Genomic DNA, 19,949 nt, shown 5'->3' with positions numbered 1-19,949 from the left:
GGGTTTGAGTGCAGACAGATGTACGCACTCCTGTAGTCGTCTCACTACCACGCTTGCATATGTTTGACTAACGGCGGGCCTATATGCTAGTTGACCATGTGCTGTACCAGCAGGTGTACATCATTGGCTTTTTTGCTTGCTAGCCATACGTTCGCAACGTTGCAAAACCCATTGGTACTCCTTCACTGATACTTATGCGGAGAGCCGCGCGCCTACTTCATGAGCGTTCCTGGAACAACGACCAAAATTTATGGAACAACCAAAGAGGTATCCGTTGAACAGCACCGGGTCATTGGGAAGAGATAGCCAAAATCGCTTCTGTAGCCGAGTGACGGCCGTTCCGGTACCAGTGACAGCGGTCCATGGTGAAAACATGTATAGGTTGTGTAGGTCCACCCTGGTAAGGCGCACATAAAGAACGAGTATGCCTGTCGATACGTGGGACTTGGATATTAATGCCGAAGAGTGTCTCAACGGGCTGTAGTTTCCTCTGGAAGGGTTCGCCTTCCGACATCCTTTGTACGTGGTATCTGACAGTCCCAGTATTTTGGGGCGTTGGTTGGGTCTTGTGATATCCTCAGATCACTAGTGACGCTGCCCTAGATTTTTACTAGCTCCAGTCCTTGCGAGAGAAACAGCACGATTGGCCCACCAGCCTAGTGTCCAACAGCTGGAGAAGAGGATGTCAACGGACATCGGAGTTATCGAAGGCTGAATGTGCTGCCTACTCAACATGTGTGCTACGGTTACGCAGGGTACAACACTACCGTCCCATGATATTGCGTCGTGTGCTTCTTGTGACAGGAGAGAAGCAATATTGACATGGTGGTACGGACCTGCCTCACAAAGCAAGTGCAAGCAATTCCAGGAGTTTGCCCGATGTCGGTCTGTTACCTGGATGGTGGTCTACTGGTCTGCCTCTGGACCCTTCAGGAAACTAAGGCCTAGGCTTCTGGAGGAGGTTTAATTGAAAATTTGTACATTAAACCCGTATATTAAACGTCTGATCTGTTCATCTGATTCTGCGTCGCTTGCCCCGCCTATCGTTTCCATATCGTACCATATCGTGGAGAACGTCTCCCGCAAAGTGTACGGCCGGAGGAGCCTAGTTTCCATGGCTATAGTGCATAATATCATGGCTAGGCTCTAACGACCCGTAATGTTGGGGCTGCGTAAGGTAGTGTGTACACACATAGTGGATAAGGCGGCCACGTCGCCCGTAGACTGGAGTCTCACTACCTCTACCGCAATATGTCTGTCTGTGCGAGTATAGGTAAGGAGATTTGGGATCGCAAATTGGAGCAGTTGCATGACTGTGTCTCGGAATAAATTCTGCAACAAACTGGCATATTGTTCCACGCCCAGAATCATCCCATGCTTGTGGGATTTTATGGGTTCCGGGGGGCAAACATTTGCCTCACCGAACTTCGGTAGCTACGCGAAACCAGCTTGCACCTGTCAGTTCGCTCAAAATGACGGAGACAGAATACATCTCCGCTACTCTCCTTGGCATCTGAGCAGTCCCTCATTCACCGGATACGACAGCAAGAACAACTTCGCTTCTGTGTCGCTTCTAGTCCGTAGGAGTCCAGCAGGAAGCCCCCAAGCAGCGTGAACCTGACTGGTGAAGACCATAGTATAGTCCTGACCAGTGGAGAAAACTGGTCGGGTGTGGGTCGCACAGCCCTTGTACGGAACGCGCTGCTTCGCCGTTTGTTCTATGCCGCAGAGCACCTAAAGACTTGTTGCACCGATAGTGGCGCAACCCCAGTGATGATGACCCAGTATGCGTGCGACGTTACCATCATTGTGATGGCCTCTATGAAGGTAGGCCCAGGTCTCTGCGCCTGACGCCTTTCGTTTTTGCCTGTTGTCTGTACGGTTTGTTTGCATCATTCGGCTTATCTATCCCTTCTACAAAGTATGGTTCCAGACCACGTTTACACTGTATGTTGGAAGTGTGCACCATCAGCAGTAGCAACCAGAGAACGTTAAAGGTTATGGTGAAATGGTTATGGTATAGCGAAGAATTGTGGTACATGAAATGTCTTCCAGAGGTCCGCGGGCGTGTCTCTTTACCTGCAGGAGATATCCCAAGCTGCTTCTCACGTAGATGTCGTCGAACACTGTGGCAGTGCTACGAATACCGAAGCGCCGTAGTGAAAACCCACTTGCCACCAGAGCGTTCGAAGAGCGATCAGAGCGATCGAACCGAAACGTTTTTCGGTTTGTTGCAAATCGCCATTAAGGATGTCCTACAAGGAATGTCCTAGGACTGCTAGTGAGCAGTGGAGGTCGAGTGGTTGTATTCTCATTGGTGCATAACCTAACTCCAAAGCCCTACCCTAGGAATTGAGTGAATTCAGTTATAATACGCGGGACATGGGTAAAATGACTACTACTCGAATCAAAGAACTGCAAGACACATTCTCATACTGGTATAGAGTCCTCATATATTTTATTTGGATTGCGAATGTGTCTTCTCAGCTTGAGCAGTTTAATATATGTGATTAGTATTCATTTTCTTGGTTCGATAATGTTAACATTCTTTCGTACTCCGCGCTTATCGCCTTTCCTTTTCAACAAAATGCTGGGTACTTCTTCGGATGCCGTCGAAGATTTCAAGCTCTTTTGTTTCCTAGCCCTAGAAGTACTACGCCGCGGACGCTCCGTTACGGTCGGACGTTCCACTCCAGACGCGAACATGTCGCTGTCCTCCATCGTCGCTTCTTGAGACGGAAATCTTTTCTGTGGTTTCAGCAACGGTTTTTTCGAGCACGTTGGTTGTGAAACGCGTCCTGCACCTTTAGATCTTAGAGCGAGCGGTTCTTGTAATTCCGGATGATGTTCCAACCTCACCTCTGGCTCAACGTGCTTGTGTGGAGACACCTTCAGTACCTTTGAACACGTCGGCGTGGATGCTTGCCTCGCTGTTCCCGACTTTTGTTCCCGAACGTTTACTAACTTCGGAAACATATGCTGCCTCACGTCTTCTTCAGGATGAAGCAGTTTATGTGGTACCGCCACAAATGTCCTCGAACACGCGGGTTTCGTGCTACGTTTTTTAGGCTTCAGTTCTTCGTGTCTTGCTCCTCCCACATTTGGGAGTAATACTTGTCTGAAGCGTTTAACTGCTTGTAAATCACATGAATGTGTCGACGAATGTGAGGTAGTCGAATCTGTGTCGTCTCCTAGGATGTTTCTTTTGCTTGTTCTTGCTTTGCTAAGGGGAGGTAACCTGCGTTTCTCGTCGAAGGAGCATGACCCTTTCACCTGCTCCATTAGAGGGCCTTTAACGAGTGTCAGGGATAGATGTCGTCGGGACGTCTCACTTTCCTCAGCATCTTTCTCGGACTGAACTCCTCTACTTGTCGACGGTTCACGTGACAATGACTCTGAACTCAAGGTCACTGAAATATGTCTCAGGACTTCCTGCGTTCCCTTCCCTTCGTTGTCGATATTTCTTTTAAATTGAAACTTAAAAGTTTGCGGCGATCCTACATCAACGGCACCACCTGGTATGCCCTCATGGCCTTTACGCTTTTTAGCTTCCTCTTGGAGAACAGGAGAGAATGTAGGGCTTGTCGCTCCTGCTTGTTCACCTCCTCTTGGAGTTACCGTCGATTCAATAGCCCTTGCGTCTTCCAGTGGCATTTCTGGCTGGAGAGCGATGCCAGATTTTTTCCCCTTGCTACGCCTAAGTTCTGATTTGCCGTGCCTTCGCTGAAGCACACCATCAACTTCAGAAGTAGAAGGCTTACTCCTAGGCTCGGGACCATCGTCTCTGGCCTTGGCTTGCTCCGCATCTTCGGAAGTCACCATACATTTTTCATCCACGTCAGTCATCGCCTTATCTCTTGCATCTTCCCTCAAGTTTTGAACCATGTGTGACTTTGTTCCAACGGGCTCAGCCGCCGCTCCTTGTATTTCAGTTATTCCGTGCTTCTCGTCCCCAGCTCGTTGACTTTCGTCCGCTTTCTTTTCAGCATTTTGCTGTTTTGCACCTTTTTCGTCCAATTGTGTCTCATCTGCTGCATGTGTTTGCATTTGAACATGAGTTTCTTCAGCAGTTTGCTTAGGGCCTTCAACAGCCTGCTGTACATCTACAACAGTTTGCACAACTGGGCCAGTCTGCGGGTAGCTGTCTTCGCTTGGCATTATATAACCTCCGCTCCATGGTCCGGGTTGCTCTCTCTCGACAAACTTCTCCGTCATCTTTTTTCGTACGCGAAAAGAAACCAGAAGAAGCGCTATGACTTCAACTAATACGATAAGAAACGGCAGCATTGCATCGTACTTGCCCTTCACTTCCACTCCAAGACGCTCGATGGCTTGACTGTGACCATTGTCAGCGACGCATGCGTATTTACCGGCGTCCGCCTTACGCAGGTTGCTTATCACTAATGTGTCTCTGAAGCCACCGGGAGAAGAATTATAGCTAAACCTAGGTATCTGTAAGACAGATAGGACCGTGTTGTTCTTGAACCACCGGACTGAAGGCAGAGGGACGCCAGAAGCCTTGCAAGTGAGAGACACTTTCCTGCCTTCGATGAAGGCCGCAGTGTGCGACGTTGCTTTCCGAATCTCCACCCCGATTCCGACGAGAATCACGGCCCTCTCGGTTGTCCCGACGGCGTGACACGTATAATTATCGACATCGTCGTACGAAGGATTGCGTATTATCAACGACTGGTCGACCGGGTCGACGTTATACTTGTTTCTTTTCGGATAGTTCCGAATGTCGACGCCATCCTTGAACCACCTCATTCTAATGGACGGGTCCGGAGGATAGACACACTGGAGACGTAGCTCTTTCTTGGACGTGTTCAATGTGACGCCCGTACCGGGAAACGCTTCGCTCGTCCTTATCGCACTTTCCGCTCCGTACGCTTGGAGTGAAAGTTCGGCTGCGAGGTCCTCGCACCCTACGTACGTCGCAAGGCAGCTGTAAATATACCCGTCGTTCGCCGTGACGTTTCGCAGAAATAAGGTAGCTCTGTGAACACCGTGCTCAAGTTCCGTTGGCGTCTCTTCACGCACGTACTTTCCAGAGACTTCCCAGATAACTTTAGGCCTAGGAACAGCGTGTATGTGGCATGTGATCTGAACGCTGTTACCATCCATTGGTCGACTGAAAGACAGTAAAGGGTCGATGCGAATTGGCGTAACCACCCTGTAGCTACCGTAAGACGTTGCTCTGGAACTTGCGATGTTTCCGCAAGTATAAGTACCAGAGTCCTGTTCGTTGGCTTTGCTGATGGTTAAGCCTAAAGGAGTGACGTGTACCCGTGTGTCAGGAGTCAAAAGGCGGCTGTTCTTGTACCAGGTTGCGGTGTGTGGAGAGCTGTGCCTGACGAAATTTTCGTTGCAGCGAAGCTCCAATGGTTCATTTATGATCTGCGGGAAAACGCGATGTGCGTTTTAATTTTTACTGTATAACAAAGTAATCTGCGAGAGATCTATTCAGGCTGCTTTTTAAAGGTGAGTTAATAAAACTTCACTGATAGCTGTAATGACACACTTCCAGCACTGGACACACAAATTGATTCTAGGTTTTTGCCATTCGCTCCATCATAGAGTCCGAACATGACAACGCACGAATTCAGCCTTCTAGTGCTTTCCTGTTTTACAGCTCTAATTCTGCCTAAAATCGCGAAAACATTCGACAGTAACTATGCAAACGGCACAGTTATATAGGCCGTGGAAAAAGTAGCCCACGTTTAAGCAATGACCTATACTGAACACTGATCACGTACCAGGTTATAGCACTTGCTCTCCGTCATCCGCTGAGTAGCTTGCACGTATGGCAGTACTTTGACAGGGTGGGTACCCGGAGAGTGCTCCGTACAACGGTACTGACCAGCGTGCATCAGTTTTGCCATGTGAACTCGCAGAGAGGAGCCCCACCCGCGTCCTTTGTAGTTGTGCTGTGTTGACGTGTACTCGTCCTGACGAAGAACTCTTGACACAGGAATGCCGTCCTTCATCCAGGACACGTCGGCGTTATAGTCCAGGAAACACGTGATGACGAAGCTTTCGCCTAGTTGAACCTAGAAAAGAAACAAGTGGCAAATTCATTGGTGGTTGAAGGTATGTATTCTGTCGAAAGACAAACGAAGTACTCCTACAGACAGTGTGCGGAGCTTCTGAAGATTTTTGCAAAGGGCAGATCGATGATAACATTATCTCACTGTGATAGTGCGGAAGCCAGGGAAACTTCATGTTTAGTCGTAGGCCTGAAAGACGTTTCGGATAACACCATCTACCTGTCTGTGTCCGTAATAACTGGTCACATGTTGCAGCTTGTCCAGTGGAAACATGCCTCGAGCCGTGCAAAAGAAGGACAACATGGAAGAAAGCCCAAGAAGCATGTCCATGAACGGCGTAACAAGGTATGTCGCTTTCTACGCTTGTTGTAGGATCACAATGAAACGGATCAGTAAGGGATAATTCGTTTCTCGTGTCGTGCGTTCTATGGCTCGCGAAGGCGGTTCCGTCGTCGTCGTCGTCTCGCGAGTGGAGTGGGAGAGAAAAAAGATGACTTGTACTTTTACCTTCTTCGGGATGGGTCCCCGAGAGATTCATGTGAGATTTCAGCCATAGTGTATGGTGGCACATACACTAGACAATGTCTGCTACTGTCTTTATACCTTGGAACTAAAAGTTACCGTAAGTTCGCGCAGCGGCGATACCGCTGGAGACAAGTTAACTCCCCAATGCTGCCACTGCGGTGCTGTAGATGATCTAGAGCACATTCTTCTCCATTGCCCACACTACCAACCTTCCCGAGCCGTACTGTCCGGCTCCCTTAACGAATCTCGACTCCCGCCCCCTCTCTCTCTCTCTCACAAAATTGCTTGGTCCCTGGCCACGTCCAGCCCACCAACGGTCTGCTCTCAAAGCTCTCTTCGCCTTTCTGGATACCGCAGGACTTCGATCCTTATTGTGAAGGGGCTCATTATTTCATTCCCCGCATCACCATCGGCAATGGGGTAGATATCACCCGTAGCGATGACATTCCCCATCCATCATCTCCTAAAAAAGTTGTTGTCCCTGCAAGTCACGTACAATCTCGTCTCAGAGGGGGAGAGAGAGAGAGAGAGAGAGAGAGAGAGAGAGAGAGAGAGAGGGACTGCTACAGCGAGTGTTAAATGAAAGCGTTGTTAAATGAAAGCTTCTACAGGGTGTCCCAGAAAACGTGTCATTGAATTATAAGAAAAAAACTACACCACCTAGAGTCATGTGGTCAACGGCATTTGTTCTTACTGGGTTTTTGCCACCTCCTCATGTGAATGTCGTGTAACGTAGGTTTAATTATGTAAATTTTTGCGAGCTTAAGTCGGAAATTTGCCTAGTAAAGGTCACTTTTTTACCCCACCGATGTGAAGAGCGTGTCTAATTTACTAAAATTCATGATAATTGACAGGGATATTCAGGAGCTATCCCATCGGAAAAAATAGCCGAACATCATGCTCTACGGAGGTCGCACAGAATAGCACACGATGAATTTTTCAGCGCAATCTTTGTCAGTCCGACGAAAGGAGGTTAGAAACCCAGCCCACCGCGGCATCGCAGAAAGAGATAACGCAGACATGGCTTATCACGTCCGACTTTCGCTGGGAAAATGCTTTCCCTCTCCCAATTTTAGGAACTGTTACTTTTTCTACTATCACTCTGTGGGCTGGCTTTGGAACATCCTTTCGTCGCACTGAGAGTGATTGCGCTCAAGTCATCGCGCGCTATGGTCCGGCGCTCCGAAAAGCATGATATTCGGCTATTTTTTTCCGATAGGATAGCTCGTGAATATCACTGTCAATTATCATCAATTTGAGTGAATTCGGCACGCTCTTCATATTGGTGGGGTAAAAAAGTGACCTTGCCTTGGCAAATTTCTGAGTTCAGTTCGGAAATATTTGCATAATTAAACTTGGGGTACATGACATTAACTTTACAAGGTGGCAAAAACCTAATAATAACAAATGCCGTTGACCGCACGATTCTAGGTGGCGTAGTTTTTTTATTATAATTCAATGACATGTTTTTTGGGACACCCTGTATATGCATTGTGTCAGAAAGGAGGCGTTTTTTTTTTTTGTCTCTTGTTGGCTGCTTTCAGCCTGCCATGTGATTACGCGCGCGTCCTCACTGGGCCCCCTTGACCTGTGCATGGAAAGCGCAAATTCAAGTTTAATTAAACTTAATTTGCCATACACCGTAGACAAAGGGGGTCTAGTGAAGCCCAATGTCCCCGCTAACGTGAGTCAGTATCAGCAGTTACAGGTACGTGAATTATCTACCAATCACGCGCGGTACACTGAAAAGGTTTCCGTATTTCCTCTGCGAAAGCGCGTAGATATCTAGATCATCCCGTTGATATGTGCGTTTATACTATCGCTAAGTTACCAGAAACATTCGCACGAGTGCAGGTTCCTAGGGTGAGGGATTGTGATATTGCACATCGGAAAGGTTTCGAATATGGCGTTTGGGCAGTAATAGCTTACACGGAGGCAGGGAAAGCCTGAGCAACGCACTATGTCCTACGAGGCAAAGCATTGACACACAAACAAACAAACAAACAAAACTTTCCAAACAAAATCTGTATTGCGATCTTGCATTTGCTCTGCAGACTTTTTATGGTCTTACTGCAGCACTGACGTGCTGTCTTAACGAATGAGCAAGCGCCAATATATTCATTTTCATAACATTGCGTATAGGCAGGATATTCGAGGGAAGCGGCACAGAATGATTCCTGTTGACTTCACCGCTCTTCCAAGAAGTGATCCAGTTGAATCTTGAACCATGATGAAAGGCTAGACCATTGTTTACAAATTAGGAAACCAGCAAATATGAACAGTGCTGTTGTGAACGCTCGAAACCTGCACGGAAAGAAATTGAAGCTGCGTAAGTGGCATAGGTTACACATTCATACAGCACGTCATACGCCATTCCAGCATTCATATGCCACTCGATATCTCCGCCTTTGCAGGAATAATTCAGAGCCAATGGGAAAGCCTTCCCCAGTCAATCAATCTCAATGTCAAGTAAGATTGTTGATGGCGATTTGGCTTTCCACTGAGACCAACCAGACCCATTAGAATACCATTATCCGCTACTTCATGTACAAGTGCCAGTATGCAAGTGCCAGTATCCTTTGGCTTGTCTGCCAATTTAATGTTTTTCATTTTTTAGGTGAATTGGCTATATTGGCTATATATTGGCATTTTCTACGAACTACCCTCGGATAATACAAACGAATAGTTTACTTTGTCTCCAGTGCGAGCTTGGTAATGTTGGCAACTGTAGAGATTAGGAGCAGGACAAGTTGAAGTAGCATTAGTGCCGCGTTGACGAATTTCAGGCCGATGGCTCGTGCTTGAGAATTGTCAAGGGAATCCAGGATAACCAGCTGCTGAAGGTGTTGGTGTTGCTGGTGTTCCATGCGGCTTATCTGGAAATCGCGTACCAGACCTCAGGCTTTGCTTTTACGGTTCTTGCGTTTACATTTAACGTGGACCAGTATATCATTGCAACTGTCATTCGCCGCGTTGTATATCTGTCACCATATGCTGAACGGCGTAACTGTGCTAGGTCACTGTACCGCTACACGCAAACTCGATGAGATGTTCATATTCCTCTAGAGCACTTACTCTAGTTTGGCAGCTTTCCAGAATCTCCTGGACATCCCTAAGCCTTTCTTCGCTTTGGTATTGCACTTTCTCTTCCATGTCTGCAATTCCCTGTTTCAAGTTCTGTACTTCGTTCTGATGCAGCTCTATCAGGTCGTTCATCTGCTCTTGTAAGAACTAGACAGAAGGGACACCATATTGTAATAATTAACAGTGTCGTTTTTAGTTCTTCATGCTTGCCTCGTAGCGGTATCGTTCTTCTTGGAGGGCTTGGGAGAAGCACGTATATTCTTGGCGCATTTGGTTCTGGAAATTGATGAATGCGTTCAGTGTATGCCTTGCATGCAGGACATCGAATCGAACTGCAACAGTTCTCAATTTTCAATTCTGGGCCTTGAAGTGGGTCTGAACAGCAGAACGTCCGGAGCCGAGCTTGTATTTCTTAGACATTGTTCTTACGTTTGCCCTTAGATCTATCATTCCCGGCTGGAGAAACGTCTCTCATCAAAATTACCCACCTTGAGAGCCTCAATCTCTTCCGTCAACCTCTGACACTCCTCCTTCCGTTCGCTCAGTTCTATCAGGAATGGTTCCAAGTCCGTGTCAGTTCCAAGAGTACCGGTAAATCCACCGCCCACAGCAAGAGCCGGTCCCGATGTTGCGGAACCAACGATGGCTTCTCCACCGGTTGGTGCTCCTACAGCGGTCATCCCCGGAACCGGTCCAGCTACAGGGCATCCTCCTGTCCCTCCGCTAGTCAATGGAGGACGCCGTGGGCTAGCTGTGGCTGTAGGTGCAACACCTACTGAAATGCACTGTGAAGGTGCGATTTGACTTGATTCGGATGCTAGGCTTGAGCTGTCATCGTCAGAAGGATATTTGTTGCTGTAAACAGTCAAAAGAATGTCTCAGACACGCGATTTCATAGGTCTGTTAAACGTGCAAGAGGCTATTCCAGATGTATTTCAGATTAACGCTGTTAGTGTCCGTTCTCGTGTCGCTTCGGCATGCTTCAGGTTAATATAGTGCTATTGCTGCCGTTTACACCGACCCGCGGTTCCCCCGACACTAGACAGAGGTGATGAAAGACAATACAGACAGAAAGACAGAGGGAGAGAGGTGTACGTACTCGGTTGATGAATGCGCCACAGAAGCCAGGCCTGACAGACCGCCTTTGATATTTCCCACAATTCCACTGAATATGGAACAACAGAATGCAAACAATTACCTAGGCGTCACACGAAGAAGGCCAAGCAAAGCTTGAGGAACATTGACTGAGTACCATTAGAGTCACTAAATAAGCTTCGCTTCAGAGTATCGACACTGCTCCCTGACATAATGCTCCCTGTGCCGATAGAAAAGCGTGTACGATTGTTTTGCGATATTCCATGTATTGTCAACCAGAGCGTCCCGAGGATGTTAAGGTGAGCTCGAGGCCGTCAACTGCTGCTTGTAAACGAAAGGAAAATTTCACCCGCGCACGATACTCTGAAGCGTAGATTATTTCGTGACTACTAAGTACCATAAATGCCATGCCGTAACACAACTTGCTTCGAAGCGCATCTACACACAGCTGACGAACTATTGAAGCGCTGCTTGAAACAGTTGCTCTGTGGGATTCGCTGCGCGCGTAGAAGTACGTACTTACTTACCTAAGACTGTGGCCAACATTCTGCAGCACATCTCGTGGTTGCCACGAGGGTGGAGAAGTACCGTATGTTTCAAGGTCCCGTTTGCGCTTGATGTAGTTCTTCAACTTTTTCTGGTGCTGTGCTATCATCTGTGCAGATTTCTGGTTTTTCTTCTCAAATATATTCTTAATTCGCTGCATCTGCTGCCGATCCGCATTTGTGGCGAGCTTCAAGTATTCATTCACGTTTTCTGAAAAAAAAAGAAAATGAAGGAAAAAGAAAAAGATGTTTGCAAACAGACAATATGACATAGTAAGCAGGAACCCTCCCAAGCAGCACAATGTACTGAAAGTCGAGTGCAATAGGGGTGGACGGTATGTGTCTTAGCCATGTTCTTTAGTTACACGAGCCTGTTCAAGGCCTTCCACCTACCCGTCCACCCCTATTGCACTCGACTTTCAGTAAATTGTGTTGCTTGGGCTACTATTTGGAGATACAAGAATAATTAAGGTGTCAAATGACCTACACGTGCGTCATGTCGAAACGACAGAGATAAAACCAAGTGTGTCAGTAAGGCGACCGCCGCCCTCAATGAAAAACAAAAGAATTCGGAAGCTCGACATGGTGTAGGTAATGTTATCACTCTGATAATGGCAGCCAATGTGGAGTGCCTCCGCCCTGCTTGAGAGAGAGAGAGAGAGAAAGAAAGAAAGAAGAAAACGTTGCGTCGTTAGGGGGGGGGGGGTAACATTTCGTCGTGTGGATTTAGCAAGAAGAGTCTTTTGAATGTTGTGGCTGCGTTCCAAAGTTTTCTTCCTCGAAAATCATCGCCGCTCCAGCACAAGTATGTACGAATCCGCCAATTTGTTAACTAGTAAGTACCGCAAGTTAGACTTAGGCAGGTTGTTCTAAATGGAAAGTTTCAAGGGTGAACATTTAGAAAACATCTTGCATGCAGCAACGAAACGTTGAGGCTTAGGCTTCATTAGGCTTCATTCTCCTGACGTTTCCAGTAGCAGGCTTCATGATATGCATGTACAGGAGTCGACACACTTATCCCATAGCGCGGGAGCACGTCGCCTGCTTGCATGTCAGCGCCGCCTTGAGCCGACGATGGGGTGGAGACACTGGGGCCATGGTACACGATCGCCCCCTCTCGACGAGGGCTCGGCAAGCACGCATCACTTAGTTACCTACCCTGGGTGCAACTCTCAGCCCCAAGGGGCGCTTCGGCAACGAAGGGGTGCTTGATTATGTCTCTGGAGAATTTGCATCCACATAAACACGTTACCAAATCTTCCCTCAGTACCAGGAAACAAAAAATGCTCTGATAACCATATAATGAACAGAAGGCTCAGAGCAAACATGGGTTAGTCTGTGTTTGCATTCGCCTCAAAATAATCAGGGTTTTTAGGAAATCATAACCGCCCTCCCATTCGGACTCCGTATCGCTGTCAATCAGATATCTGCAACGTCATGTTAGCCAGCTCAAAGTAATCAGGCGATTGTCTTGTCACGTTTTCGGAAACATTATCGCGAAACTTCTACGTTCTACTAAAAGTTCCCTTATCTTCTGCAAACCCGCGTTTGGATGAAGAATGGTAGATAATGCACACGCGCGGCTGGTGTGCCTGTTGGGCAGAGCGTCAAACAGAGTTTTCTTCTGGTTCGGTTCAGACTCGGATCCAAGTATAATGGTTCGCTTCCAGGAGGACATATATCTGTTCCGAAATGCTCGAAACCGGTTCCGAACCGGTTCAGTGCACAAGGTATATATGGCCTGCAATAAACGGTACGAAAGTTCCGAAAGCTTTATTTCTCTTCGCGTGTCCTAGCTGGCCACAAAGCTGTGACAAGAACGCTTGTCCACAGCAAAAGGAAACTGTATATAGAGCGCGGTTGTCCGACGTTGTCTTCATCGATGCTAGCATCCAGCTATGCGTTCCACTTGTATTGGAGACATGCTAAAATGTCGCAGAACACATAAGATAGGTAAGATGAAAAACGGTCAGTCTCGAACTCTCGATGCTTTGAAACCGGTTTTAAAACTAACTGAAAATTTCTTAATCCGTTCGGGTCAGCTCCAAGATTAGGGCAGTTTTTCCGGTTCAGTTCCGGCAAAAAACAACGGTTCTTTCCGGTTTTCGGTTCCGGTTTGGTTTGATGATCTGCTGTTGGGAGAGAGCGTTAGGCCACACTATGCAGCAGGTAATCCATCCTACTGCGCCGATAGCACAGAGTTCGTCCCGGCGAGAGGAGACGCTCGTGTACCATGGCCCTAGAGTCTCAACGACGCAAGGCGCAAGCAGGCCACGCGCTTCCGCGCTACGGTTAAGTGCGGCGACGCCTGTACAACATGGAACAGGCAGCGTCCAACATTTTCACGTTGCTGAACTTGCGAAACTTGCCTTATTCTGCTGCTTAGTAAGAACCCAGCAGGATTGTAAGCGGAAGGCAACTTCGCAAAGAACGTTTCTCATACTTGAGAGTGGGGGGGGGGGGGGGGGGGGGTTGTTTGTTGAGTTCTGACATCACACTAGAGTGGGAGCTTATGTGTAGTCTACGAGATCCGGAATGTTACGGCTACTAAGGAACACGCAACAAGCCATATCTCTTGCAGTACATCGGATATGTTGTATTTACCGTCTCGTGCTGTCTGCTCGGCCCTGATGGATTCTCGCGCGCGAGCTATTTTCTGGCTGATGAGGTCGATGGCTGCCCGCATCCCCTGGGGGTCGGGCGTGTGGCACAGCAAATGATCGTCCGTGTCGCCGTAGTCGCTTTCATTGCTGAATAGGATTGTGCCACTACTGCCGATTCCTCCAGGTTGCGAGATGGATGCTACACCTGGGCTCAAATGGGGCGTACGGCACGCATCCTGCTGAGAATTTTTTTTCCAGTCAGGATTAGATGTCCCCGCTGTGCAGTCTATGCGAGTGAGATAAATATGTAGCTCCGGGAAAGACGTGGTTCTATAGGAAGCAAAAAATACGGAACAGGAAAGTTAAAAAGATGTGCTTACCTCAGTACCATGGGCAAAGTTCTTCCAAAAGAGTATGGTTCCTTTGCCTGTGGGGGATCTGGACAAGGCCTCATCCTGGTGGCATGGCTGGTACTGCAGGTTGGCACGAAGAAAGGAATTGTGAACGAACCGATCTGAATATGGTCTGAAAGGGCGTCTTACAATTTGGCATGGAGCCGATGATTGAGGGCTGGGCTGCGAAGGAGCTTCTTCGGCCATCTTCGAACGCTGAGGCTGCAACGAACGAACACGAGCCGGTTCTTCTTCTGCTTCTCCGAAAGTGGCGCATAGCTCGTGGGTAATTGGCCCCTCTTCTTCCTCACAACAAAAGATGGCCGGCTCATAACTGACATATACCAGGTGTTTCAGTTAAATCCCCAGGCTAAATAGTTCGCGAATGACTCCACCAATCGAAGAACTTTCTTCTTTACAAGTATCTCTCCGATACGACCTAGAAGCTGAGCACCGTGTGAATGAGTGGGAGGTAATTCAATTGAGTTTCGTGAAAAAAAAAACATATAAAGCAGGGCGCCGTCGGCTATAAATTGGTACTACTCTTTTTGTGGACACCTTTTAGAGAAAAATCTGCCACGGAAGCGGGTCATTGTTGCAGTAATTAATTAGTTTCGGTTTATATATTTTTGTCGCGGCTGTTCACGGCGAAGCGCAAAAGGACGTAATTAATTGGTGTAAGGACGTAATTCGTTGGTGGGCAAGGGGTGGAAGAGCGCGTCCATTTGCGCTTCACCGCGACCAGCCGCGACAAAAATATGTAAACCGAAACTAATTAATTACTGCAACAAATGACTCGTTTCGGTGACAGATTTTTCTCTAAAAGGTGTCCACTGAAGGTTCCAAAAGGGGTAGCACCAATTTTAATGCTGACGGCGCCCTGCTTTAGAAGTTATGTTTTTTAAGGAAATTCATTTGAATTTCTATTTAAATAATCAGCGCCTCCCACTCACACGGTACTCAGCTTGTAGGTCGTATCAGAGAGATACTTGTAAAAAAAGAAAGTTCTTCGATTGGTGCACCCGTTCGCGAATTATTTAGCCCGGGGATTTAACCGAAACACCCTGTATATGACGTATGACGAGTATGCATGGATAGGTGAGTATGTATGTATGTAGGAATGTGCGTACGTAAACATGCATGAGAGGAGCGAGAAAGTGCCCCAGAAGCGGTTCGACAGCACAATGTAAGACACGAGACCTGCTGCAGCAGCGCTGTTACAGAGCGCAGTATGGGATGCTCCGAGAGACAGCAGTGACGATTACGACAAGCCTGAACAAGTATCATCTTGCTCTCTCTGCTTCTTGTGTGATCGTGGCGTGACATATGACGTCAGTGAGGGCAGTCTGCCTGATTGGAGGAGCGAAAACATTTTCCTCGTTACGACACAGGAGTGTGTCTCTGGTTCGAATCCTGGCACCGGTTGTGATGTCCGTATGTTGTTCTTGGGATTTGCGCTAAACCGTAATGTGAATGTTGGCACGCACCTTATGATGTTTGCACGGGGCACGGGATTCCCTTAGCCAGCCTGCTCCCGGCACGAAAACAGATAAATAGCTCTGACTTCACCAGCATCACTACGAATGTATATTTGCTCAGGTTTATCGCACTGCTTCGTTACATACAGTAGAGAGATAAGTGAAAAGCGACGAAGTGAATATGGGATACTTCGAAGTGGGACGAAGAAGAAGAAGAAGAAGAAGTGCTCCAGACCGATGGCATTCACAAGGGGCGTTTATGTTTAATCGCCCGGAGGCGCTCGGAGCGGATATGTCGTCACAGATCTGGCTCGAGAGCGTATGAGAATTGGCTCAGATCCGCCCGCTTTGTGTTTGGATATTCGCTCAGGGTGACCTCCGAGGCAGCTCGCTTCGCTCGGAGGTTGGAGGGCGAGCTCGCAGATCCTTCCCACAATTCCTGAGCTACAGTGATGGGCAAAGTACCTCAAAATTATACTTAAAGTAAAGTACCAAGTACCTGTCATCATTAGTACTTCAAGTACAGTACAAAGTACCCAATTCCAAATGTACTTCAAGTAAAGTACAAAGTACTAGGCAAAGTGCTTCAAGTATTCATCAAGTACATTGCCAATTTAATTTGTATCACTTTGCATTTCACTGTGTAGTATCTATGTCTTGCCTTTTTGTCAAAACTTTAGCGAGTATTCTTGACAAATGCTCTGAAGCCATAAAGTCCTAGGTTAAGTGGTAACCCGTGAATATGAACTTCATCAGATGTCATAATTTGCAGTAACGTCTAGAGAGGTAATCACTCAGCTGTGCTGTGATTATGCAAAATAGTATTATGTCCTGACTGATCCAAGATCACCCGCCTAGTGTGGTGTTCCGGTACTAATCTTCTGCTATAACAGGCTAGGAAATTTCAAGGGAAAAAATACAACCAAATATAGATTATATATTTCTGGGCATTCCTTGATGCTTTTTGAAATACAACATGTTCAAAAAAAGAATATGAGGAAAGTAAAAAAGGATGAAGCACAATGTAAGCCTTCATTTTTATACGACTGTGATCTGCAGTAATGTAATGCATATATGTGACCAATTAAAAAACGTAAAACGTAAAAATGAAAGCATGTGTATCTTTTAGAGTGTTCATCATGTAATGCAATCACACATATCAAGTGATATAAAATGATAATTGCCAATGAAGGAAACAATATAAAAAAGCATAGAACCCTCCACTGGGAGAACTGAAATGACAATGGACCAAGTCATTGTGCTGCTGGTTACAGTGTCCGTTCCATTCGTTTTACATAATCATAGAAGCGTTGATACTTTTTCAACATTTCAAGCCTTTCAACAATAGATCTGCTTCAAGAAATATGCTCTTTGAAAGCAGAAAAATCATTTTTGGTAAAATGTCAGACTGGGACTCTTGGTACTGCATCCCACTAAAAGCGCAAAAATGACGACAAGAAGACGAAAACTCAGAGATAGCCCTATCGGTGTGTTTTCGTCTTCTTGCTGTCATTTTAGCGCTTTTAGTAGGGTGCATTTTTTATACTCTTTTGTGATTTTTTGTCTGCAGTCCAAGTTTGGGTACTTGAGTACTTGATGGGAAAGTACTCGGAAAAAAGTACTTGAAGTACAGTACAAAGTACCCAATTCCAAATGTACTTAAAGTAAAGTACAAGTACACAGAAATGTACTTAAAGTACTACTTGAGTACTTGGTACTTCAAGTACTGCCCATCACTGCTGAGCTAGAAGATGGCGGCTATTTTGAAATTTTGAGATGGCTTTCATCCAGACAATCTAGACCGCGCCGTACCACACGAACCAGTTGTGGAATTAGTGCTTGAAAATGCAAAACTCTCTGACAGATGTCGCGAAACTTATGTAACACAGGCTTTGATGCAGAGTTTGCAGCCAGCGTCGTGATGGACGAACGCGCGAGTGGCCCCGCGTGAACGGCAAGCAAATTGGTCGTCGTCGTCGTCTTCCGCACACTACGTGCAACATGGAATGAAACATGAAATGATGTACAAAAAGGAAAAAGAAGGAACACAAAATCAGAAAAACTGACAGAAGCGAAACCTTCAAGCCACTAAGGCATAAACGGTGCCCTACGACGAACACCAACCACGGAGTAAGAAGACTAGGAGATGAAACTTCACTCTCTCCCGCGACCAGAGAATGTACGAGGAGCGCGCGCTCCGCGGCCCGGCCCACAGTGCCATCTGTTGCACGAGGACGCATAATTTCCGAAGCATGCGGTCACGTGATACTGGCCCTTGTCTGGCGGCGTGACTAAAACACGCGAAAGCACGTGAATTAAACTCTAGAAAAGAAGAAGAAGATGAAACGCTTACTCGATCATCGTGCTCCTGTCGTCTGCTCAACAGAACCGAGAGGCAAGAGAATGAAATTGTTTTCCGTTGGTTTCGCTAAACAGGAACCGCTATGTAATTGAAGAGCGCGACCTTTATTGCCAAGACAAACATCGCTCACGTTCATCAGTTTGTCTTCGTCCGTAGAGGCTGCCGTACGACTCGCGAAAAGCATTGCTTTCCCCATAGCCTTCCATGTAAAAGCGCAAAATAGAAGACAGTGCCGCCGTGCCATCTGTCGCGTAAAGTCAGCAACTGCCTTTTTTCTCTCCCCCAACGTGACACACTCTGGTCGCGCGCCGGCGCTTGCTTCTATGGGCAGTGTCATCTCCTAGTCTTCTTACTCCGTGACACCAACGGAAGCAGACGACACAGCAATAGATACTGCGCAAGCGCAAAGCCGTTGTCGCTCGGTCGCGTATGGAATTTAATTTTCTCCTTGCTTTACACCCGACCGATCGATTTCCGGTTCGGTGACGCACTTCCGCTCAGCTCGGGCTCTGCTCCGAGCGAATAAACATAAACGCCCAAGGTATCGGCCGTGATGTTGCTGGAGAGAGAGTTAGTTGAGTGCGCGCGACCAGCTGAGCCTTGCGTCACGTTTTTTCAGATATATCTCGCACCTCGGGAAGATTCTCTTGGCTCGGCACAAAATAGCCTTCCTTCCGTTGCTCGTGTCGTCTGCTAGCTGCATCACATTGAGCGCCCTCCTTCGCTTTTACTAGCAAATTTTCAGTCGTTACTTCAAGCATCGTTCGACTACTCGTGGCGTTTCTTCCGAGATACATTCGGGCGTGCCGTCCTCCTTGTTCGCCGATAATTTGGACAGAGAATATTCTTCCAAACCCTTTTTTTTAATTCCGTGTTAGCGCCGCGAAGCAGCCGTGGCTATGAGAAGCGTGCAGACGTGGACAAAGATGGAGAGCAGGAAGGAATGGAGGACATGGGGGATAGTATGCGTCCTGGGCCGACTTCAGGGGGAACTGTGCCGACATTCGTCCGGAAGGTCTTCGGAAAACCCAGGGAAAACCTCATACAGCACAGCCGGTGGTAGGATTCGAACCCACGACCTTGGCTACCACCGACGTGCGGGAGGCGTTAACCCGCCCTGCCATGTAGCTGGTCTTCCAATTCTATTGTCCAGAAGAGCAGCTTCTGTTCAAAATATCAGCGGCCCCAACCTGAAGCTTTTGCTTCAGTGAATGCTGGCTGAACGACTGTTGCGTCGAACGCAGAAGCTTTCTTTTGTGCTGTTCGTTTTTGTGTTTTGTCTTTCGCCCTTCTCCCAAGATCAGAGACATGTTGCCAACGTGGACTATTGCGTCTTCGTTAACCCGTCGAATTCTACCGAAGGAACGTGTATAGGCCATAAATTGTTGAAGCCGCAATGGCTGCAGAAAGAATGCAGTCGATTGCGGTATATGTCTATTGCTTTAACATAACAGAGGCGGCGTACGAGAAGTTTTAATGGCTCCCGCTAACTACATGCAATTTTGAGCTACATATAATTTTTTTCACCCCGAACCACTCTTTCAAATTCTGGCGTATGATTTTGCTCTCGTTGTAAATGTATGATTCCTACTTTTGCTTTATGATGGTCGGATGAAATAAACTTTGGGTAGAGAGCTTAAGCATTGTCGGTAATCGGATTTGAAAATTTTAATGCCTCTTACTGATAACATTAATAGCAAATGAGCTTAATCGCGTTTGAAAAAGTGCTGTGGATTCTCTTCGCTTCAGACATAAATATAGTGCAGGTTGTGTCAAGCATCGATGTGTAAAAAAATCTTTGTTCATTTGAATGAGGTG

The 19,949-nt window shown here is 47.1% G+C and overlaps 2 protein-coding genes and 1 long non-coding RNA gene across 5 annotated transcripts in view; 2 read left to right on the top strand and 1 right to left on the bottom strand.

The window, feature by feature from the left end:
* The window catches only part of LOC135395204 (uncharacterized), a 291,788-nt gene that overhangs the window by 84,856 nt on the left and 186,983 nt on the right, over positions 1-19,949 (top strand). The window lies entirely within an intron of this gene.
* Positions 2,434-14,564, bottom strand: LOC135394024 (uncharacterized). Of its 3 annotated transcripts, none has more exons than XM_064624449.1 (10): positions 14,442-14,564; positions 14,280-14,372; positions 13,901-14,138; positions 11,279-11,507; positions 10,756-10,821; positions 10,145-10,511; positions 9,867-9,932; positions 9,648-9,803; positions 5,757-6,050; positions 2,434-5,397 (listed from the first exon to the last, which is right to left on the bottom strand). In XM_064624449.1, exons 1-10 carry the CDS (start codon positions 14,496-14,498, stop codon positions 2,518-2,520), a joined length of 4,446 nt encoding a protein of 1,481 aa, XP_064480519.1. In that variant the 5' UTR covers positions 14,499-14,564; the 3' UTR covers positions 2,434-2,517. The 3 variants fall into 3 exon arrangements, with proteins under 3 accessions (XP_064480519.1, XP_064480520.1, XP_064480521.1); XM_064624450.1 differs by having other exon boundaries at positions 13,901-14,135; XM_064624451.1 differs by lacking the exons at positions 13,901-14,138; positions 14,280-14,372; positions 14,442-14,564 and adding an exon at positions 11,784-11,837.
* The window catches only part of LOC135394025 (uncharacterized), a 125,750-nt gene continuing 117,822 nt past the window's right edge, over positions 12,022-19,949 (top strand). The window contains exon 1 of the long non-coding RNA XR_010422748.1: positions 12,022-12,101. This is a non-coding gene — a long non-coding RNA (uncharacterized LOC135394025). The remainder of the gene's footprint in view (positions 12,102-19,949) is intronic.

The sequence above is a fragment of the Ornithodoros turicata genome, chromosome 5, assembly GCF_037126465.1.
Source record: "Ornithodoros turicata isolate Travis chromosome 5, ASM3712646v1, whole genome shotgun sequence".
Lineage (NCBI taxonomy): Eukaryota > Metazoa > Arthropoda > Arachnida > Ixodida > Argasidae > Ornithodoros > Ornithodoros turicata.
Note: the sequence above shows the minus strand (reverse complement) of the source record. Positions and strands in the feature narration are given on the sequence as shown.